Raw genomic sequence first — 22,353 nt, 5'->3', positions numbered from 1 at the left:
GACCTAGTAAAGATCTGTGCAATGCATTTCTCCTGCAAAACTTGAAACAAACATCCATTTTTTAGATGTTTTAATGTATCTTTCAAAAGAGATGTGTCCTCAGGTTAACTATCCCTAATTATAATAATGCAGGCTACTATTCTATAATATTAGAGAGGATGTTAGTCTCAGTCACCATTCACTTTCACTGTATGGAAGAAGAGATTCTAAATGTGAATGGTGACTGAGACTGACAGTCTATCTAACATCTCCTTTTGGGTTCTGCAGATGAACGAAAGTCATACGGGTTTGGAACAACGTGAGGGTGATCCCTTTGCTTGGGATGGCACGATGCACAACATGGCATTTAATAACACAACATATGTCTAACAGAACGTTTGCTTTACTCTATAAATCAGCAGCACTTTGTTTCAATAAATGCCTCCTTGTATACCTGTATTCCAGCAGGAATGTCATATATGATGCGTATAGTCTTGGTATCCGGGTATCCGGGTAGACAGTGAGGAATAACGTGGTATTCCATTTCCCCAGGAGGCTGTGTGCCTGTTTTCTCTCCGTAGATAGCCTTACAGGTGGGACACTGCAGACTGCCATCCTGAGAGACATTAAACCACATTAAGAAAACTCAACAGGACTCACAAACATATTTACTATTAATGATAGCGTACATTTTATTACTCAGTCAAAAAAGTCATTTTTACAGGGTTTGCAAAGCAGCGCTATATTAATATTCCTCAAACATGAAATTTTTATTCTCTACAATTTTCTAGGGACTTAAATTTGGGACGGTTTCTTCCTCAGATCTATCTTAATGCTTTAGAAGACGTGGAATATACCACTTGAATCGTATGGGTTACATTTATGCTACGTTTATGTGCTTTTTTGGGCTTTACATTTTGATCCCCATTGACTTGCATTGTATGGAAAAAAATACAGGTTTGGAACGGCATGAGTGTAAGTAAATATTCTAAATATAGAATTCTCTTTTCCTTTAACTTACAGACTCCATCCTATTTTATCAATTTAATACTTTTTTTAATTTCAAATTTCCCATTGACTTACATTCATAGAATGTTCAGAATTCAAAATGTAACATTCAACAACATAACCAATAGAGAGCAACTTAAACAGAGATTATTTAGCAGAGAAGGGCCACTTCTATTAAAATGAATGGGAGAAATCAGATCGCTCAACCAAGGAGCTCTCGCGGAGTCCCGCCTTACAGGTAAAAGAGCCAATCACCTTTTAAATCCAACATCACCTGTCAATGAACTCTAGAACGTGCATGTGCATTAACTATAAAAGCCGGGAATTTTTTATTTTTTTTGCATAATCTGAGATAAAGAATCACAATTGATGATTCCAGTATTGTCCGATTTTATTGCTGATTGGAAAAATGTTCGTTGATCGTAATCTTGACCAACCGTTTTTGAGATTTTGGTCTTTCTCCATTGAAGTCGCTGGGAGCTGCACTGGCATGACTGGAAATAGCCGCCCGAGAGCGTTCCAAAGATGGCCGACAGTGGACTGACTTGCTAGAAAGAGACTTTGCTTTGACCTATTGCAGATTAGAGGCCTTACGTCGGTTTGTTTACATTTGAATTTTTGGCAGTGAGCATTCCGCTAGCCCATTTGAACCTTCTGTCATTGTAAATCTATGGGAAGATCTGTTTACGTGTCAAGGCTCTTCTAGCAGAGTGATGGCACTTAATGAATAATGAAGTAATGTCCATTAAGGCACTTTATATTGGGAATATAGTCACTCTGCTGGGTGTCGTGCCAAACAACATTATTTAACTGTGACTACATTCATAATTTAGCAACATATTGTTTTACATACAGCTTAATTTAATCGAGACATGTAAGTCAGGATCATTGGTTTAGTGTGTAATTCAGAGAGGCAGATGTCACTGTGTTCTTACTTTATTGCCATTGCTGTACATGGCGATGAGACACAGAAGATGGTACATGTGGCCACACCTGCCCAGTTTGCCGATCAGCTCCGGTTTGATGCCTTTACAAGTCAGAATCCCCTCGTATCCGGACGATACATCGAGACTCTCCATACAGATGGTACAGTCCTGATAGACATCAATAATGAGTAACACTGTCACATGACACTCATGAACAACGTATGTGCACAATCTGATGATCATCACCTCATCTGGTGCTGTTTTGATTTTCTCTGTGAAGCGTCGAACCACATCCTCTGGGTTTTTACCTGATAAAGACACGACACAGATGCAAACAAAGATTTAGATCCAAATCACAAAGCCACCAAAGACGTAGTTTTCAAACAGGTTTCTCAAACATGTACAAAGCTATCTAAGAAAGGACAGACCACACACTTTAATTGCTTTTATATGAAATTCATTATTACACTGCTCTCTGGTATTCAGTGCCATGAAAAAGTATGTGAACCCTTTGGTATTAGCTGGTTTTCTGCATTAATTGGTCATGAAATATGATCTCATCAAGTATAGACAAACACAATGTGCTTAAGCTAACAGCACCCAAACGATTATAATCTTTCATGTCTTTATTGAACACACCCCATTAAACATTCACAGTGCTGTGGAAAATGTAAGTGAACCCTTGGATTTAATTACGGGTCAATCGTCTTTTGGCAGCAATAACCTCAATCAAGCCTCTCCGATAGATGCGGATTAGACCTGCACAAGACATTACTAGCTACAAGACACCATCCCCCAACACTGTAGGGAGTCAAAAAGTGGCTGACAACCTGTGTTGTACTTGTACTCTGACCTTCAATTCACACAATCATCAACACCTCCCAATACATCCCCTCTTCCCACTCCTGCTACTCAACCTGCACTTAAGATCTGTGAAGAGGATGTGTGTCAGGAGTTCCAGAAACAAAAGACGAGGAAAGTACAGGGCCCAGATGGTGTTTCACCCACTTGACTAAATTCCTGTGCTGACCAGCTGGCCCATATATTCACAGAGGTCTTCAACAGATCACTGGAGCACTGTGAAGTTCCCTACTGCTTCAAATGCTCTACCATAATCCCTGCCCCAAAGAAACCCACATCTGTGGTCATGAAGTCATTTGAGAGACTGGTGTTGGCCCACCTGAAGGACATCACTGGACCCTTTCTGGATCTCCTTTAATTTGCTAATCGAGCAAACATGCCTGTGTATGATGCAGTTACATTGGATTGCATCATATCCTGTAACATCTAGACAGACTAGGGACATAGGCAAGGATCCTTTTTGTGGACTTCAGTTCGGCTTTCAACACCATCATCCCAACTATCCTACGAGCTAAATTAAACCAACTCTCTGTTCCCACCAATATCTGTCAGTGGATCATCAGCTTTCTGACAGACAGGCAGCAGCTAGTGAGATTGGGGAAATTCACTTCCAGCACATTTACAATCAGCACTGGTGCCCTCAAAGGGTGACAACTTTTAAAAATTGAAGAGCATATTTACTTACATGAGCCCATTATTATCCCTTTTGTTTCCTAATTTCAAACATAATTCAAACAGACATATTACACAGGAGGAAAGGCTCCTCATTACCATGGCAAGGTCAGTGTAGCTAGCCTTGAATAATAGTAATAATAATAACTAATTATAGTATTTATGAATAAATAAATACAAGCTGAAACACATCTTGAAACTTTATCTACAACTGCTACTGTTGATATAAAATGAGGTCTAATAGATTCTACCTTTAGATTATTTCATATGAAACTATAACATTTGTCAAAATATAACACTTACTTTTCCTCATGTAAAACCCTGAAACAATTTTGTAAAGGTGATGATGCATAATGAATAAAATAAAAACATTAGCGCATATCACAGTGTTGCTCTATTCCTCCTCAGTGCTGTTTGGCGTGTCAGGGCTGCTGCTGTTTGAGAGGTTTGATGTGACTTCCTCCGTAACACTTTAAACTAGAAAAGTCTCACTAGAATTGAAATTGGTCACATCAGTTTTGAGGTCTGAGGAAGATTTGAGGAAGCCTGGTTGTTGCACGCCAGAGAGAAGAGCAGATCATGATCGCGAGCTTGTTACACTCATGCAAATGTCCAGATGAGATATCATCTAAATAATCTATCACTTGTGCAGCTGCCGAAATATCTTCAATGGGAGAACCATGACATTGTTAATAAATAAATAAATCACCTCCATTTATAGACAGTTTGTCTAACTGTGGACAGATGAATATCTAACGGCCACTTCTAGAGAGAGTACCTATAGTACTAAATCATCTCCATTTATAGACAGTTTGTCTAACTGTGGACAGATGAATATCTAACGGCCACTTCTAGTGAGAGTACCTTTAGTAATAAATCATCTCCATTTATAGACAGTTTGTCTAACTGTGGACAGATGAATATCTAACGGCCACTTCTAGAGAGAGTACCTTTAGTACTAAATCATCTCCATTTATAGACAGTTTGTCTAACTGTGGACAGATGAATATCTAACGGCCACTTCTAGTGAGAGTAACTATAGTACTAAATCATCTCCATTTATAGACAGTTTGTCTCACTGTGGACAGATGAATATCTAACAGCCACTTCTAGTGAGAGTACCTATAGTACTAAATCATCTCCATTTATAGACAGTTTGTCTAACTGTGGACAGATGAACACCTAACGGCAACTTCTAGAGAGAGTACCTATAGTACAAAATCATCTCCATTTATAGACAGTTTGTCTAACTGTGGACAGATGAACATCTAACGGCCACTTCTAGAGAGAGTACCTATAGTACTAAATCATCTCAATTTATAGACAGTTTGTCTAACTGTGGACAGATGAATATCTAACGGCCACTTCTAGAGAGAGTACCTTTAGTACTAAATCATCTCCATTTATAGACAGTTTGTCTAACTGTGGACAGATGAATATCTAACGGCCACTTCTAGTGAGAGTAACTATAGTACTAAATCATCTCCATTTATAGACAGTTTGTCTAACTGTGGACAGATGAATATCTAACGGCCACTTCTAGTGAGAGTAACTATAGTACTAAATCATCTCCATTTATAGCCAGTTTGTCTAACTGTGGACAGATGAATATCTAACGGACACTTCTAGAGAGAGTACCTATAGTACTAAATCATCTCCATTTATAGCCAGTTTGTCTAACTGTGAACAGATGAATACCTAACGGCCACTTCTAGTGACAGTACCTGTAGTACTAAATCATCTCCATTTATAGACAGTTTGTCTAACTGTGGACAGATGAATATCTAACGGACACTTCTAGAGAAAGTACCTATAGTACTAAATCATCTCCATTTATAGACAGTTTGTCTCACTGTGAACAGATGGATATCTAACGGCCACTTCTAGTGAGAGTACCTATAGTACTAAATCATCTCCATTTATAGACAGTTTGTCTAACTGTGGACAGATGAATATCTAACGGCCACTTCTAGAGAGAGTACCTATAGTACTAAATCATCTCCATTTATAGACAGTTTTTCTAACTGTGGACAGATGAATATCTAACGGCCACTTCTAGAGAGAGTACCTATAGTACTAAATCATCTCCATTTATAGACAGTTTTTCTAACTGTGGACAGATGAATATCTAACGGCCACTTCTAGAGAGAGTACCTATAGTACTAAATCACCTCCATTTATAGACAGTTTGTCTCACTGTGGACAGATGAATATCTAACGGCCACTTCTAGAGAGAGTACCTTTAGTACTAAATCATCTCCATTTATAGACAGTTTGTCTAACTGTGGACAGATGAATATCTAACGGACACTTCTAGAGAGAGTACCTTTAGTACTAAATCATCTCCATTTATAGACAGTTTGTCTAACTGTGGACAGATGAATATCTAACGGCCACTTCTAGTGAGAGTAACTATAGTACTAAATCATCTCCATTTATAGACAGTTTGTCTAACTGTGGACAGATGAATATCTAACGGACACTTCTAGAGAGAGTACCTATAGTACTAAATCATCTCCATTTATAGACAGTTTGTCTAACTGTGAACAGATGAATACCTAACGGCCACTTCTAGTGAGAGTACCTATAGTACTAAATCATCTCCATTTATAGACAGTTTGTCTAACTGTGGACAGATGAATATCTAACGGCCACTTCTAGAGAGAGTACCTAGAGTACTAAATCATCTCCATTTATAGACAGTTTGTCTCACTGTGAACAGATGAATATCTAACGGACACTCCTAGAGAGAGTACCTATAGTACTAAATCATCTCCATTTATAGACAGTTTGTCTAACTGTGGACAGATGAATATCTAACGGACACTTCTAGAGAGAGTACCTATAGTACTAAATCATCTCCATTTATAGACAGTTTGTCTCACTGTGAACAGATGAATATCTAACGGACACTTCTAGAGAGAGTACCTATAGTACTAAATCATCTCCATTTATAGACAGTTTGTCTAACTGTGAACAGATGAATACCTAACGGCCACTTCTAGAGAGAGTACCTTTAGTACTAAATCATCTCCATTTATAGACAGTTTGTCTCACTGTGCACAGATGAATATCTAATGGCCACTTCTAGTGAGAGTAACTATAGTACTAAATCATCTCCATTTATAGATAGTTTGTCTCACTGTGAACAGATGAATACCTAACGGCCACTTCTAGAGAGAGTACCTTTAGTACTAAATCATCTCCATTTATAGACAGTTTGTCTCACTGTGGACAGATGAATATCTAACGGCCACTTCTAGTGAGAGTAACTATAGTACTAAATCATCTCCATTTATAGATAGTTTGTCTCACTGTGGACAGATGAATATCTAACGGCCACTTCTAGTGAGAGTAACTATAGTACTAAATCATCTCCATTTATAGATAGTTTGTCTCACTGTGAACAGATGAATACCTAACGGCCACTTCTAGAGAGAGTACCTTTAGTACTAAATCATCTCCATTTATAGACAGTTTGTCTAACTGTGGACAGATGAATATCTAACGGCCACTTCTAGAGAGAGTACCTTTAGTAATAAATCATCTCCATTTATAGACAGTTTGTCTAACTGTGGACAGATGAATATCTAACGGCCACTTCTAGAGAGAGTACCTTTAGTACTAAATCATCTCCATTTATAGACAGTTTGTCTAACTGTGGACAGATGAATATCTAATGGCCACTTCTAGTGAGAGTAACTATAGTACTAAATCATCTCCATTTATAGACAGTTTGTCTCACTGTGGACAGATGAATATCTAACGGCCACTTCTAGTGAGAGTACCTATAGTACTAAATCATCTCCATTTATAGACAGTTTGTCTAACTGTGGACAGATGAATACCTAACGGCAACTTCTAGAGAGAGTACCTATAGTACAAAATCATCTCCATTTATAGACAGTTTGTCTAACTGTGGACAGATGAATATCTAACGGCCACTTCTAGAGAGAGTACCTATAGTACTAAATCATCTCAATTTATAGACAGTTTGTCTAACTGTGGACAGATGAATATCTAACGGCCACTTCTAGAGAGAGTACCTTTAGTACTAAATCATCTCCATTTATAGACAGTTTGTCTAACTGTGGACAGATGAATATCTAACGGCCACTTCTAGTGAGAGTAACTATAGTACTAAATCATCTCCATTTATAGACAGTTTGTCTAACTGTGGACAGATGAATATCTAACGGCCACTTCTAGTGAGAGTAACTATAGTACTAAATCATCTCCATTTATAGCCAGTTTGTCTAACTGTGGACAGATGAATATCTAACGGACACTTCTAGAGAGAGTACCTATAGTACTAAATCATCTCCATTTATAGACAGTTTGTCTAACTGTGAACAGATGAATACCTAACGGCCACTTCTAGTGAGAGTACCTATAGTACTAAATCATCTCCATTTATAGACAGTTTGTCTAACTGTGGACAGATGAATATCTAACGGCCACTTCTAGAGAGAGTACCTTTAGTACTAAATCATCTCCATTTATAGACAGTTTGTCTAACTGTGGACAGATGAATATCTAACGGCCACTTCTAGTGAGAGTAACTATAGTACTAAATCATCTCCATTTATAGACAGTTTGTCTAACTGTGGACAGATGAATATCTAACGGCCACTTCTAGTGAGAGTAACTATAGTACTAAATCATCTCCATTTATAGCCAGTTTGTCTAACTGTGGACAGATGAATATCTAACGGCCACTTCTAGAGAGAGTACCTTTAGTACTAAATCATCTCCATTTATAGCCAGTTTGTCTAACTGTGGACAGATGAATATCTAACGGCCACTTCTAGTGAGAGTAACTATAGTACTAAATCATCTCCATTTATAGACAGTTTGTCTAACTGTGGACAGATGAATATCTAACGGCCACTTCTAGTGAGAGTAACTATAGTACTAAATCATCTCCATTTATAGCCAGTTTGTCTAACTGTGGACAGATGAATATCTAACGGCCACTTCTAGTGAGAGTACCTATAGTACTAAATCATCTCCATTTATAGACAGTTTGTCTAACTGTGAACAGATGAATACCTAACGGCCACTTCTAGTGAGAGTACCTATAGTACTAAATCATCTCCATTTATAGACAGTTTGTCTAACTGTGGACAGATGAATATCTAACGGCCACTTCTAGAGAGAGTACCTTTAGTACTAAATCATCTCCATTTATAGACAGTTTGTCTAACTGTGGACAGATGAATATCTAACGGCCACTTCTAGTGAGAGTAACTATAGTACTAAATCATCTCCATTTATAGACAGTTTGTCTAACTGTGGACAGATGAATATCTAACGGCCACTTCTAGTGAGAGTAACTATAGTACTAAATCATCTCCATTTATAGCCAGTTTGTCTAACTGTGGACAGATGAATATCTAACGGACACTTCTAGAGAGAGTACCTATAGTACTAAATCATCTCCATTTATAGACAGTTTGTCTAACTGTGAACAGATGAATACCTAACGGCCACTTCTAGAGAGAGTACCTATAGTACTAAATCATCTCCATTTATAGACAGTTTGTCTCACTGTGAACAGATGAATATCTAACGGACACTTCTAGAGAGAGTACCTATAGTACTAAATCATCTCCATTTATAGACAGTTTGTCTCACTGTGAACAGATGAATATCTAACGGACACTTCTAGAGAGAGTACCTATAGTACTAAATCATCTCCATTTATAGACAGTTTGTCTAACTGTGAACAGATGAATACCTAACGGCCACTTCTAGAGAGAGTACCTTTAGTACTAAATCATCTCCATTTATAGACAGTTTGTCTAACTGTGGACAGATGAATATCTAACGGCCACTTCTAGTGAGAGTAACTATAGTAGTAAATCATCTCCATTTATAGACAGTTTGTCTCACTGTGCACAGATGAATATCTAACGGCCACTTCTAGTGAGAGTAACTATAGTAGTAAATCATCTCCATTTATAGATAGTTTGTCTCACTGTGGACAGATGAATATCTAACGGCCACTTCTAGTGAGAGTAACTATAGTACTAAATCATCTCCATTTATAGACAGTTTGTCTCACTGTGGACAAATGAATATCTAACGGCCACTTCTAGTGAGAGTACCTATAGTACTAAATCATCTCCATTTATAGACAGTTTGTCTAACTGTGGACAGATGAATACCTAACGGCAACTTCTAGAGAGAGTACCTATAGTACTAAATCATCTCCATTTATAGACAGTTTGTCTAACTGTGGACAGATGAATATCTAACGGCCACTTCTAGAGAGAGTACCTATAGTACTAAATCATCTCAATTTATAGACAGTTTGTCTAACTGTGGACAGATGAATATCTAACGGCCACTTCTAGAGAGAGTACATATAGTACTAAATCATCTCCATTTATAGACAGTTTGTCTAACTGTGGACAGATGAATATCTAACGGCCACTTCTAGTGAGAGTAACTATAGTAGTAAATCATCTCCATTTATAGATAGTTTGTCTCACTGTGGACAGATGAATATCTAACGGCCACTTCTAGTGAGAGTAACTATAGTACTAAATCATCTCCATTTATAGACAGTTTGTCTCACTGTGGACAAATGAATATCTAACGGCCACTTCTAGTGAGAGTACCTATAGTACTAAATCATCTCCATTTATAGACAGTTTGTCTAACTGTGGACAGATGAATACCTAACGGCAACTTCTAGAGAGAGTACCTATAGTACTAAATCATCTCCATTTATAGACAGTTTGTCTAACTGTGGACAGATGAATATCTAACGGCCACTTCTAGAGAGAGTACCTATAGTACTAAATCATCTCAATTTATAGACAGTTTGTCTAACTGTGGACAGATGAATATCTAACGGCCACTTCTAGTGAGAGTACCTATAGTACTAAATCATCTCCATTTATAGACAGTTTGTCTGACTGTGGACAGATGAATATCTAACGGCCACTTCTAGTGAGAGTACCTATAGTACTAAATCATCTCCATTTATAGACAGTTTGTCTAACTGTGGACAGATGAATATCTAACGGCCACTTCTAGTGAGAGTACCTATAGTACTAAATCATCTCCATTTATAGACAGTTTGTCTAACTGTGGACAGATGAATATCTAACTGGCCACTTCTAGTGAGAGTACCTATAGTACTAAATCATCTCCATTTATAGACAGTTTGTCTAACTGTGGACAGATGAATATCTAACGGCCACTTCTAGAGAGAGTACCTATAGTACTAAATCATCTCCATTTATAGACAGTTTGTCTAACTGTGGACAGATGAATACCTAACGGCAACTTCTAGAGAGAGTACCTATAGTACTAAATCATCTCCATTTATAGACAGTTTGTCTAACTGTGGACAGATGAATATCTAACGGCCACTTCTAGAGAGAGTACCTATAGTACTAAATCATCTCAATTTATAGACAGTTTGTCTAACTGTGGACAGATGAATATCTAACGGCCACTTCTAGAGAGAGTACATATAGTACTAAATCATCTCCATTTATAGACAGTTTGTCTAACTGTGGACAGATGAATATCTAACGGCCACTTCTAGTGAGAGTACCTATAGTACTAAATCATCTCCATTTATAGACAGTTTGTCTGACTGTGGACAGATGAATATCTAACGGCCACTTCTAGTGAGAGTACCTATAGTACTAAATCATCTCCATTTATAGACAGTTTGTCTAACTGTGGACAGATGAATATCTAACGGCCACTTCTAGTGAGAGTACCTATAGTACTAAATCATCTCCATTTATAGACAGTTTGTCTAACTGTGGACAGATGAATATCTAACGGCCACTTCTAGTGAGAGTACCTATAGTACTAAATCATCTCCATTTATAGACAGTTTGTCTAACTGTGGACAGATGAATATCTAACGGCCACTTCTAGAGAGAGTACCTATAGTACTAAATCATCTACATTTATAGACAGTTTGTCTAATTGTGAACAGATGAATATCTAAACTCTTCCAGATAACTATGTAACCCTTTTCAGCTTCATGCAAAGCAACAATATTTGATCGTAGGTCATCTGAGATCTATTTTGTGAGTCATGATCCACGTCAGAAGATGCTACTTTTTTAAATAGCAAACTCAAAATATTTGAGTGATTATTATACGTCAAAGTAGCTCTAACCCACACCTCCGATCTCGTTTCATTAATTGGATGCCAGGTTTGCCATCTCCAGGCTCTAATTCGCTTTTGTTGACTTTAGCCTAGGGGTTCACATACTTTTGCCAAACTACACTGTGAATGTTTGATTGATGTAATGAATACATAAGAACAATACAATATTTTGTGTGTTATCATTTGAAACAGATTGTGTTTGTTCATTATTGTTACTTAGAAGAAGACAAAAAGATTTTAAGACGATGAATATTTGCGTATCATGATGCTAAACTGTTCAGTGATGTCTCTTTTATCACTGTAGACTCTTTTAAATCAATGTTTCATGTCCATTTATTATATTTATTTGGTAATTAGCTGTGTAGAAACCAGCTAACCCTGCTGCTCATGAGATAAAAACATTTAGCATTTTTTAATTAAATTCATTTAGGCACCATTTTAACCTTAATCTAAAGGAGGTTTTGTCAGACGAGGTCGACAAATTTAGTCTAAAGTACAGCTAAAACACACAGAGTGTCAGCATTTAGAAGCTCTTTTTTTCCTTTGACCTTTACCGCGTTTACCACAAACAAACACTCGCTGTCTGAGTTGTGAATGTTTTCATCCGTTCCTGAAGGTGTTCCTTTCACAATTGATTCCAGCTATTGGATTAATCTTGCAGGAACACAAATCTATAAGTACAACATTTAGCAGATCTACGGTAACATCTTTCAGTTTGTTGAAAGAGGAAACATGTCAGCTTCCTTTCACTCGTTTCACACTCTGCGTGTCAAATGGCTCAGACGGTTCTGCTCAATCAGCAAAACAAGACATGAAACACACAAGAACACAAATATCATTTCATAAAGATATATGCTATAATTCTTTTTAAATAAATAAAACACACACACACGCACACACACACACGCACGAACACACCCACACACACAAACACACACACGCACACATACATACACACACACGGACACGCACACACGAACACACCCCCCCCCACACACACACACACACAAACGCACACAGACACACACACAAACACACGCACACATACACACACACACACTCGCTTGCACGCACACACTCTCGCATGCGGTCGCACACACACACACACACACACACAAACTCACACACATACAAATGCACACATGCTCACACACTTGCACACACACACGCACGCACACAGACACACACACACACACACACACAAACACACGCACACATACACACACACACACACACACACACACTCGCTTGCACACACACACTCTCGCATGCGGTCACACACACACACACAAACTCACACACATACAAATGCACACACGCTCACACACTTGCAAACACACACACACACACACACTCTCACATGCGCTCACACACACACTCACACACACACACTCAAACTCACACACATACAAACGCACACACGCTCACACACTTGCACACACACACTCAAACTCACACACATACAAACACACGCACACACTCGCACGCACGCACACACACTCAAACTCACACACATACAAACACACACACACACACTCTCGCATGCGCTCACACATACACACACTCACACACACACTCAAACTCACACACATACAAACGCACACACGCTCACACACTTGCACACACACACTCACTCAAGCACACACACACACGAACACATGCACACTCACACACACACAAACACACACACTCATGCACATTCACACACACACTCACACAAACACACACACACAAACACACACACTCGCACACACGCACACACTATCACGAATGAGCGCACACACACACACACACACTGTTGGTGTTTGTGGTTTCGGTGGTCTCACCCTTACGAAGGTGTTTTTTCTTGGTCTTGCGTCGCATGCCGTTGATTCCCGGCACGGGTTTCAGGTCACCCTTACTGACAGGTGGCGGGTGCATGATCGGTTTAGGAGCCCGGGTCAAACACACGGGGAGCCCCGCGGCACACATGAGGATTCCTGTCATTCCTGAGAGAAAGAGAGAACGTTACAATCAGTTGTGTCTGGAGTGACATTAAAACAGTTATTTATAGTCATTACGACACAAACACAAATGGAGATGTTTAGAGCAGCTTGAACATTCTACATATTTTTTCCTTTTAAGTTACACAGAATAAATAGTCAAATGGGTTTAGAATGACACAAGGGTGAAAACTTGATCAGACTTCATCAGTACCTGCAAACGCCGGGTGGACCGTTCCAGACCCAGTGAGATTTTTCACAGGAAGTGCAGGGACCCTAAATACACAACAAACACACATCAGAGGCACAGCGATCCATTATAACATGAAACATCAACCTCTAATAACGAATATGAACACCACCAGAACCTGGATGCAATATTTCACACACGCTAATAAAATCCAACATTTTTATGCAAATGTAAACTTCAAATCAAACCGAGTTCTGATTGGACCAATCAGCATCTGAGAATGATGATACAGGTTAAATCCAGCACAAGCAAAACACTGATGCTGTGACATCATCATATACACAAACATCAGATTACACACACTTAAAGACCACATGAAATCAAAACGGTAGTTTTATTGGTTTTTAATGACCGATATGATACTGATTAGTGTCCGACAAAGCACAAAGACAATCTATCGATCAGTCGATCTATGGCAGCGGTCGGGAACCTTTTTTCACTAAAGGAGCCAATTATTACATTTTTGGTTGATGCATTTTTTCGAAAGAGTCATCCCACAAACGAATAACGTTTTTCAATAAAATACAATGTTTATATTGCCCTACTCAAAAACGAAGAAATATGCAAATATTAATAGATAACTTTAAGGCGGAGGGGGGCGGGGCCGGGCTAGAATGTCGCCCGCCCGGTCCTCAATCGGCCTGATGAGGCACGCGAGGGATAACGGGCGGCCGGTGACGACGGTTCTCGAGAGAGAGAATTACGGGCATGTCCGTCATGTGTGTGTTTATGTTTGTGCTTTTGTTTTGAGCTTAAAGGGCACCTATTATGGAATTTTGAAAATGACCTTTCATGTAGTGTGTAACACAGATTTAAGTGAACAAAAACATCCTGCAAAGTTTTATATATGAAAGTTCACCGTAAAAAAAGTTATTGTCTCTCAAAAGTAGGAGTCGACTCTGAGTCAATTTAATGAATCGATTTACCAATGAGTCATTTTCCTTTTCGTTGTGACATCAAGACGAAAAATTATCAAATTGGCCGCGCCCACTCATTGCGCGGGCTGACACCAGGGAAAACTTGAAAACATCATGTCGACAACAAGACGCTGTGTTCTGAAGTGCGTATCAAAAACGACCTTTTTTTCACTGCCCAGGGACGAGCATGTGAAGAATCAGTGGCTAGAGTTTATATTTACAACTATACCACACAAGTATCGCCCGAACCTTGTGCTGTGTTCGCCTCTTTTTAATGACGATTGCTTTACGAACATGAACGCTTTCAAGTGTGGATTCATGAGCCGGTTGATACTGAAGGAAGGTTCAGTACCAAGTTTATTTGGATCAGCTTCCTCCTCCGAATCACAACCTGTAAGTATTATTAATAATTGTTGCTTTTATGTGTTTTTTAGCATGCTTAATAAGTATTTGTGTGTGTTGTGTACGTTACGCTCAGCGCAGCTTCTAGGTTTCCAATGTCAATGTTTTTGAAATATGTGAAATGTTTGTCGATGTTATTGGAGTTGTCATAAAGAATAGAGCAATAACTTGTAGTAATGCAGTGCTTTATCAATATGTTTATGCGTTGGGCTAACGCAAACAATAACTGATTGGGTGTTTACCACGAACTTTGGGCTATGATCGCTAACATAAATCAACTCAAATTCCTTCTCTGATTTAGATTTTTTTACTACAAAGCGGTGATGGGCGTTCCGTTTCCGACAATCTCTGCAGAGTATACAATCACAACTGACTGGGTCATCTGACCAATCACCGCAGATTAGCGTCACGCAAAGGAGGGGTTTGGAAAAATGAGTCGTTGAACGAATCATTTGGGAGTCGTTGAGCAAATCAGGTAGACAACAAAAAACTGTTTTTTGTCATTGCATGCATGTAAAACGTATCGGTTACCTAACGTAACCTCGGTTCTCTCTAGATGAGGGAACGAGTATTGCGTAAGCTAGCTTACGCTACGGGAAAGATTCATCTTTTCTGAGATATTGAAGCCAAAAAATTATCCTTAATTTTTGTATCCATTGTCAACGCAGTGCGGCAGCTGCAGACCTTGAGCGGGCTAGCTAGCGAGCTCATAGGTTGCTCTGCGGCAACTGCTGCAGCCTATAGACGAGCTTGGGCGAACTCGCATCCAATGAGAGGCGTCCGCGCTCACTGCATCAAAGCCCGCCAAAAGGGCGTGACTAGAGTGCATATAAGCGTAGTTCGTGAGGCTGGAACCCTGGTTTTCATTGACTGAAGCGAAAAGTCGCCGTGGCGCGAAGCACGGCCGGCTACGCAATACTCGTTCCCTCATCTAGAGAGAACCGAGGTTACGTTAGGTAACCGATACGTTCTCTTACGAGAGGTTCTCTCGTATTGCGTAAGCTAGCTTACGCTCACGGGAACCCATTGTCAACGCCGTCGCGCTCAAGCATCCACTGTATAAGCCCCAGGGAATTAAGGGGGACCCGGGGAGCCCTTATGAGTGGGGAAATAATATTTGGCCGGCAAGAATGCGGGTCATTGATTGTGTAATACATAAGCACATAGTAGGACGGGAACGACAGAGCGGCGGTGCCGGTCTGTGTGGAATGTGTCCCATCAGTGCAGCTCACCAGGGGAGCTGTAGCGTATTAAACCGCTAGTAGTTTTGCCTGCAGAGCGGGCACTTCCATATTGTAAAATCTGACAAAGGTGGAGGGGAAGTCCATCCCGCTGCCACACATATGTCGTGAATGGAAATTCCGCTGGACCATGCCCACGAGGATGCCATGCCTCTAGTGGAGTGAGCCCTAATGCCCAACGGGCATGGCAGGTCTTTTGACGCGTATGCAGCAGCAATAGCGTCCACTATCCATCTAGATAGTGTCTGTTTCGAGCGGCGAGACCTTTGGTGCGCCCTCGAGCGAAACGAAAAGCTGCTCGGGCGTCTGAAAGCAGCGGAGCGTGCAGTATACAATCTCAGTGCTCTGACCGGGCAAAGGAGATTGGCGTCGCGTCAGCTATCCGGTGCTGGCAGCGCCGATAGGGAAATGACCTGTGCTCTGAAAGGAGTACCGATCACCTTGGGAACATAGCCGTGTCTAGGCTTTAAAATGACCTTGGAGTCACTTGGTCCAAACTCAAGACACGCAGGCTGACAGACAGCGCGTGAAGGTCTCCCACACGTTTGACTGATGACAGGGCAGTCAGAAAAGCGGTTTTGAGTGAAAGGTATTTCAAATCCACGGATTGAAGTGGTTTGAAAGGGGGCTTTCATAGTTTCGAGAACTATAGAAAGATCCCAGATAGGAACCGATGGGAGCGCGGGGTTCATCCTTCTAGCTCCCTGAGGAAGCGGATGACCAGCTCGTTTTTACCCCATGACTGGCCGTGCAGGGTTCAGCGAACGCCGCAACGGCCGCCACATACACTTTGAGCGTGGATGGGGATCTGCCCTCATCCAGCAGCTCTTGTAGAAATACTGAGCAGCGACGACACCCCACATGTCCGTGGGTCCAGGTCTCTGTCGGTGCACCATTTTGAGAACACAGACCATTTTGACGCATAGAGTCTTCTCGTGGAAGGGGCTCTAGCGTGTATGATGGTGTTTATTACTCCTTCTGGCAGAGCGACGGGTAGTCGTTGATCACCACGCATGCAGCGCCCAGCGCTCTGGGTGGGGATGCCAGATTGTGCCGCTGAGCTTGAGAGAGGAGATCTGCTCTCACTGGGATGGGCCACGCGCTGTCAGTGACAGCTGCGTAAGCTCCGGGAACCATGTCTGATTCTCCCAGCGGGGCTATGAGGAGCACCGAGTGACGCGTTTCCCTGATCCTCTGCATTACCTGTGGCAATAGCGAGACGGGAGGGAAGGCGTAAGCGGGCGTCTGGGCCAGTCCTGGGCCAGCGCGTCCTCGCTTCGAGAAAAATACTGGGCAGTGAGAGTTCTCTTTGGACGCAAAGAGGTCTATCTCTGCTCTGCCGAATAGGTGCCATAGCGTCTGGACTGTTTGAGCGTGCAGGGACCATTCCCCTGGGGAATATTGTCTCTGGACAGTCTGTCGGGCCGTCGTTCAGGTGGCCTGGCACGTGCGTCGCCCTCAGCGGCGCAGGTGGCACTGGGACCAACTCAGTATGCGTTTTGTCAGATGGAAGAGGTTCCTGGATCTGACACCGCCCTGACGGTTTAGGTAGGATACCACAGATCTGTTGTCCGAACGGACCAGGGCGTGGTGACCCTGAATGACCGGGAGAAAGCGCCGCGGCGTACTCGACGCTATCATTTCCAGACAATTTATGTGAAGGAGCTTTTCCTGAACTGACCATAGGCCGAAAACCGGAGAGCCCTCGCGGACCGCCCCAACTCCGTGTTGGACGCGTCTGTCGAGATGACTTTTCGGCGAGATACAGCTCCCATTGTCACTCCCGCTGATACCATTCGGCCACTGTCCAGGGCTGCAGAGCTGATATGCAGGTCTGAGTCACCTTGATGGGCTGGCGGCCTGTGGCCCAAGCCCGGCGAGACGCGTGGTGTTTAGCCAATGCTGAAGCGGCGCATGTGCAGTAAACCCAGCTGAAGTACTGCTGCGGCTGAGGCCATGTAACCTAGCACTCTCTGGAATTTCTTCAGAGGCGTGAGGCTGTTCATCTGAAAAGATGCGGCTAGTCAGCTGAACACGGCGTCTTGGCTGTGTAGATAAGCGAGCCGTCATTGCCACGGAGTCTAGTTCTATTCCCAGGAAGGAAATGGTCTGACTGGGCTGTAGTGAGCTCTTGGTCCAATTGACTGCAAGACCCAAACTGTTCAGATGGCTGAGGAGAACTGCTCTGTGAGACAGAAGCTCCATATGTGACTGAGCCATAATCAGCCAGTCGTCCAAATAGTTCAGAATTCGCAAACCCTGACTCCGCAGGGGTGTGGCGCCGCATCCATGCGCTTCGTGAAAGTACGAGGTGCTAAGGACAGGCCGAGCGGAAGGACGGTGTATTGATAAACCTGGCCGTCGAGGCGAATCTCAAGAATGGCCTGTGACGGGGATTTATCTGAATCTGAAAGTATGCATCTTTCAGATCGAGAGAAATAAACCAGTCCCCTGGCGCACATGCGCGAGGAGTTTCCTGATTGTAAGCATTTTGAGCGGTCTTTTTGCAAGCACCTTGTTCAAAACCCTGAGATCTAATATGGGTCTGAGGCCGCCGTCTTTCTTGGGAACAAGAAAATAACGGCTGTAAAGCCCGACTCAGCTCAGAGAGGGTGGCACTTTTTCTATAGCCCTTTTGCACAGAAGGCTTGCTATTTCTGAGCGAAGCATGCACGCTGCTTCCGTGTTCACAGTGGTTTCGAGCAGCGCTCTGAAGCGAGGCGGCGATCGAACTGTAGCAAATAGCCCTGTTGTATTGTGCTTAACACCCACTTGGATATCCCTGGAATAGCTTCCCACGCTTTGAAGCGTAGCGCTAGAGGGTGAATGGCCAATTCGCTCTGATTGCCGCACACAGAGCTGAACAAAATGTGTGGCGCGTTTAGTGTGTTCATGCATGATTGCTCGCAGACAGCATGAACAGGCTGTTTTGTGAGTGACTTCCGATTGGAATGAATGGGGAAAGAGTCACATCTGTTACGTGATGCGCAAGCATAGTCATGGGCACGGGACTTACACACAGAGGAATGGTTGCTGGCCGTGTAACAGAGCGGGCAGAGAATGGTAGCGCACGCGCATTTGCGGGCGCATTTATTGACTCTAGCGCTCGAGCGGTTCGTAACCGCTTTATGTGAGCGTGCTCTGGTGGGGACACGAGACATGCAGTGCTTGTGTGCAGAAGTGAACACTGGATTGTGGGCACATTTTCTACACATAGGGCTGGTCGGTGTGACAGAGCGGGCAGAGAATGGTAGCGCCTGCGCATTTGTGAGCGCCTTCATTGACTCTGGCCTTCGAGCGGTTCAGTAACCGCTTTATGAGAGCGTGCTCTGATAGGGGCACCGGGATGTGTTATGCTTGTGTGTAGAGGCGAACACTGGGTTGTGGGCACTTTTTCTACACATAAGACATGTTTGCTCTTTACAAGATTTATTTGGGTCGCCGTGAAAGCGGCGTTTGAGTCTGAGCAAGCGGGCAGTGTCACCGGCTTGTTGGCTGCTAAATTCACCACTGTAGTAGCCTGAGAGAAGGGGACTGACAGGGGTAAAGCTTTGACAGTGGTCCGGCCGCGGCGGACTGAGCCGTCGTTTGTTCAACACAGTTAGGAAGACTTCGGCTGCTCGGGTTTCAGCGTTACCTTAGATCGAGGCCAGCGGGGAGGCGGTCTCGGCGGCTGTCTGGCGCTGATCGAGGCGGCCGCCCTGTCGACGCTGAGAAGTCTGAGATTGTTGAACTGGGCGCTGTGAAGAGGCTCGTGCAGGAGGCTGATCACGTGAGCGGCCTGCAGAGGAGCTAAGCGATCGCGGCAGGAAGAGGTTCATGGCTTGGGTGGCTTTCTGGACTTCTGAGAAGCGGTCAACAATGCCACTCACCGCGGAGCCGAAGAGACCGGTTGGAGAGGCGGTGCGTTGAGGAGCGTGGAGCGCTCTGCTTCTCCCATGTCGGCTAGTGTTAGCCATAAGTGTCTCTCGGTCACAGTCAGCGAGGCCATGCACTTCCCTAGAGCTTGGGCTGCAGCTTTGGTAGCTGAAGGCGAGGTCTGTCGGCTCAGTAGATCAGTAACAGCCTCTGGGTGCCTGCCTTTCTCATCCCACTCCGAAGAAGGTCTGCTTGTAGGATCTGTAAAACGGCCATTGAGTGCAGAGCAGATCGCGGCAGCGGCGGCGGAATAGGCGCGGCCAACATAGGCGGAAGTCGCTCTGCAGGCCTTAGGCGGGAGCACAGGCTTGGAGCGCCATCTCGCGGAGGCGGACAAAGGTGTGCTGCTACCGAGTCCTCGACCGGGGGATGGAGGAGTAGCCTCTCTCAGTGGCGCCGTCCACCGGCCGAGAGAGGTGGAGGCGTGTGAAGCGGGTCCTGGCTGAAAGCGGGCGTTCCACGACTTTGCAAGCTCCGTATGTAATTCCGGCAGGAAGGGGCGGCCGGGCGCGGGTGTAAGCGGCGATGGCTTTGAAGAAAGCAGCCGTCCGAGTCTGTTGGGTGCCTGCTCAGGGGCGGTGACCACTCGAGCCCGAGGCGGTCGGCGGCCTGTGTGAGGAGGCGTGTTAACTCCCTTCGACTCCGGCGCGGGTCCTGCTGGATTCCTGGGCTGAGGAGGAGGCTTGGGAGCCTGTCCACTCCTCGCTGTCCGAAGCCATGATGGAACAGCAGCCCTTATCCTCCGCTCGTCATCCGAGATGGCAGCAGTCGCGGCCGCTCGGCGGCAACTGCGGCGTCCGGGGCGGGGAGGGTGAGCGATGCTCGAGGGAGAGGCTCCGGCGAGGCAGTCGCTTCAACCACAGTTTCCGGCAGCCTTTGAGGCGGCGCTTCTTCCTCGCGTGGCTGAGGGTAAAGCGGCTGGCGGTTTCTGCTTTGACGCTCGAGTCGAGCCCGCAGGGTCGACATCGGTAGCTCCTCGCAGAAATCGCATCCGCCCTCAGTGAGGGCGAGCTCTGCGTGCCCCAGTCCCAGGCAGAGGCGCCAGATGATGTGGCGGTCTCCTGTGCTGAGAAGGAGCGACATGAGGCGCAAGTGGAGCGAGGCATCTTGAAAAAGACGCTTCGTACTCTTTTGTGAATAGTTCTTGAGAACTAGCTTGCTTAATAAAAGGATACGTCGTCGGATGGCGTAGCTTCGCAGGATGGCTGAAGGTGGCTGAGACGGCCGGCTTCTTCTAAGCGCTGTCCACGCTTGCTAGATGCCCCTCAAGCGGCGCGCGGCTTCCAGGTCAGCGATGCGGAGAGCTTCGCTGAAGAGATGAAAATCAGGGTTCCAGCCTACGAACTACGCTTATATGCACTCTAGTCACGCCCTTTTGGCGGGCTTTGATGCAGTGGCGCGGGCGCCTCTCATTGGATGCTGAGTTAGCCCAAGCTCGTCTATAGGCTGCAGCAGTTGCCGCAGAGCAACCTATGAGCTCGCTAGCTAGCCCGCTCAAGGTCTGCAGCTGCCGCACTGCGTTGACAATGGATACAAAAATTAAGGATAATTTTTTGGCTTCAATATCTCAGAAAAGATGAATCTTTCCCGTAGCATAAGCTAGCTTACGCAATACGAGAGAACCTCTCGTAAGAGAACTGTTGTTGGAGACTCCCAAAACAATATTAGGAACATTTTAAATGCCATAATAGGTGCCCTTTAATTAAATTATTATTTATATTGACAAGCCGGTTCTCGCCTCCTCCTTGCCCATCTTAACCCCCTTACATTGGCGCCAAAACCCGGGAAGGAGGAGGGACGCCCGTCGCAGAGTCCTCAACACTGCCGTCCACCCAGGGGAGCGCGCTGCCATCTGCCGGGTGACGGAGTAGCCCGACCGGCATGATGCGTCGAACGGCTGCGTACTGGATTCCCCGAACTCCTGGAGCGATGGAGCCGCTGCCAGGGGCGGAGGATTGCCCTGCCGTCCCCCAGAAACGCGGAGGGGTCAAGGAAAGACCGCCATCAGCGAGGGGAGGAGGGAAGTAACTCCCCGATCGCCTGGAGCAGTAG

At 43.8% G+C, this 22,353-nt stretch overlaps 1 protein-coding gene across 1 annotated transcript in view; it reads right to left on the bottom strand.

Annotated features, from left to right (window-relative positions):
• Positions 1 to 22,353, bottom strand: part of LOC127621439 (E3 ubiquitin-protein ligase DTX1-like) — an 81,647-nt gene that overhangs the window by 21,946 nt on the left and 37,348 nt on the right. Inside the window, exons 4-8 of the mRNA XM_052095025.1 lie at positions 13,788 to 13,849; positions 13,418 to 13,579; positions 2,160 to 2,221; positions 1,923 to 2,081; positions 434 to 595 (exon numbers count right to left, since the gene is read on the bottom strand). Of these exons, the coding sequence (XP_051950985.1) occupies positions 434 to 595; positions 1,923 to 2,081; positions 2,160 to 2,221; positions 13,418 to 13,579; positions 13,788 to 13,849 (607 nt within the window). The remainder of the gene's footprint in view (positions 1 to 433; positions 596 to 1,922; positions 2,082 to 2,159; positions 2,222 to 13,417; positions 13,580 to 13,787; positions 13,850 to 22,353) is intronic.

The sequence above is a fragment of the Xyrauchen texanus genome, chromosome 27 (assembly GCF_025860055.1).
Source record: "Xyrauchen texanus isolate HMW12.3.18 chromosome 27, RBS_HiC_50CHRs, whole genome shotgun sequence".
Taxonomy (NCBI): domain Eukaryota; kingdom Metazoa; phylum Chordata; class Actinopteri; order Cypriniformes; family Catostomidae; genus Xyrauchen; species Xyrauchen texanus.
The sequence above is the reverse complement of the archived record's forward strand: the minus strand, read 5'-3'. Positions and strand labels throughout refer to the sequence as shown.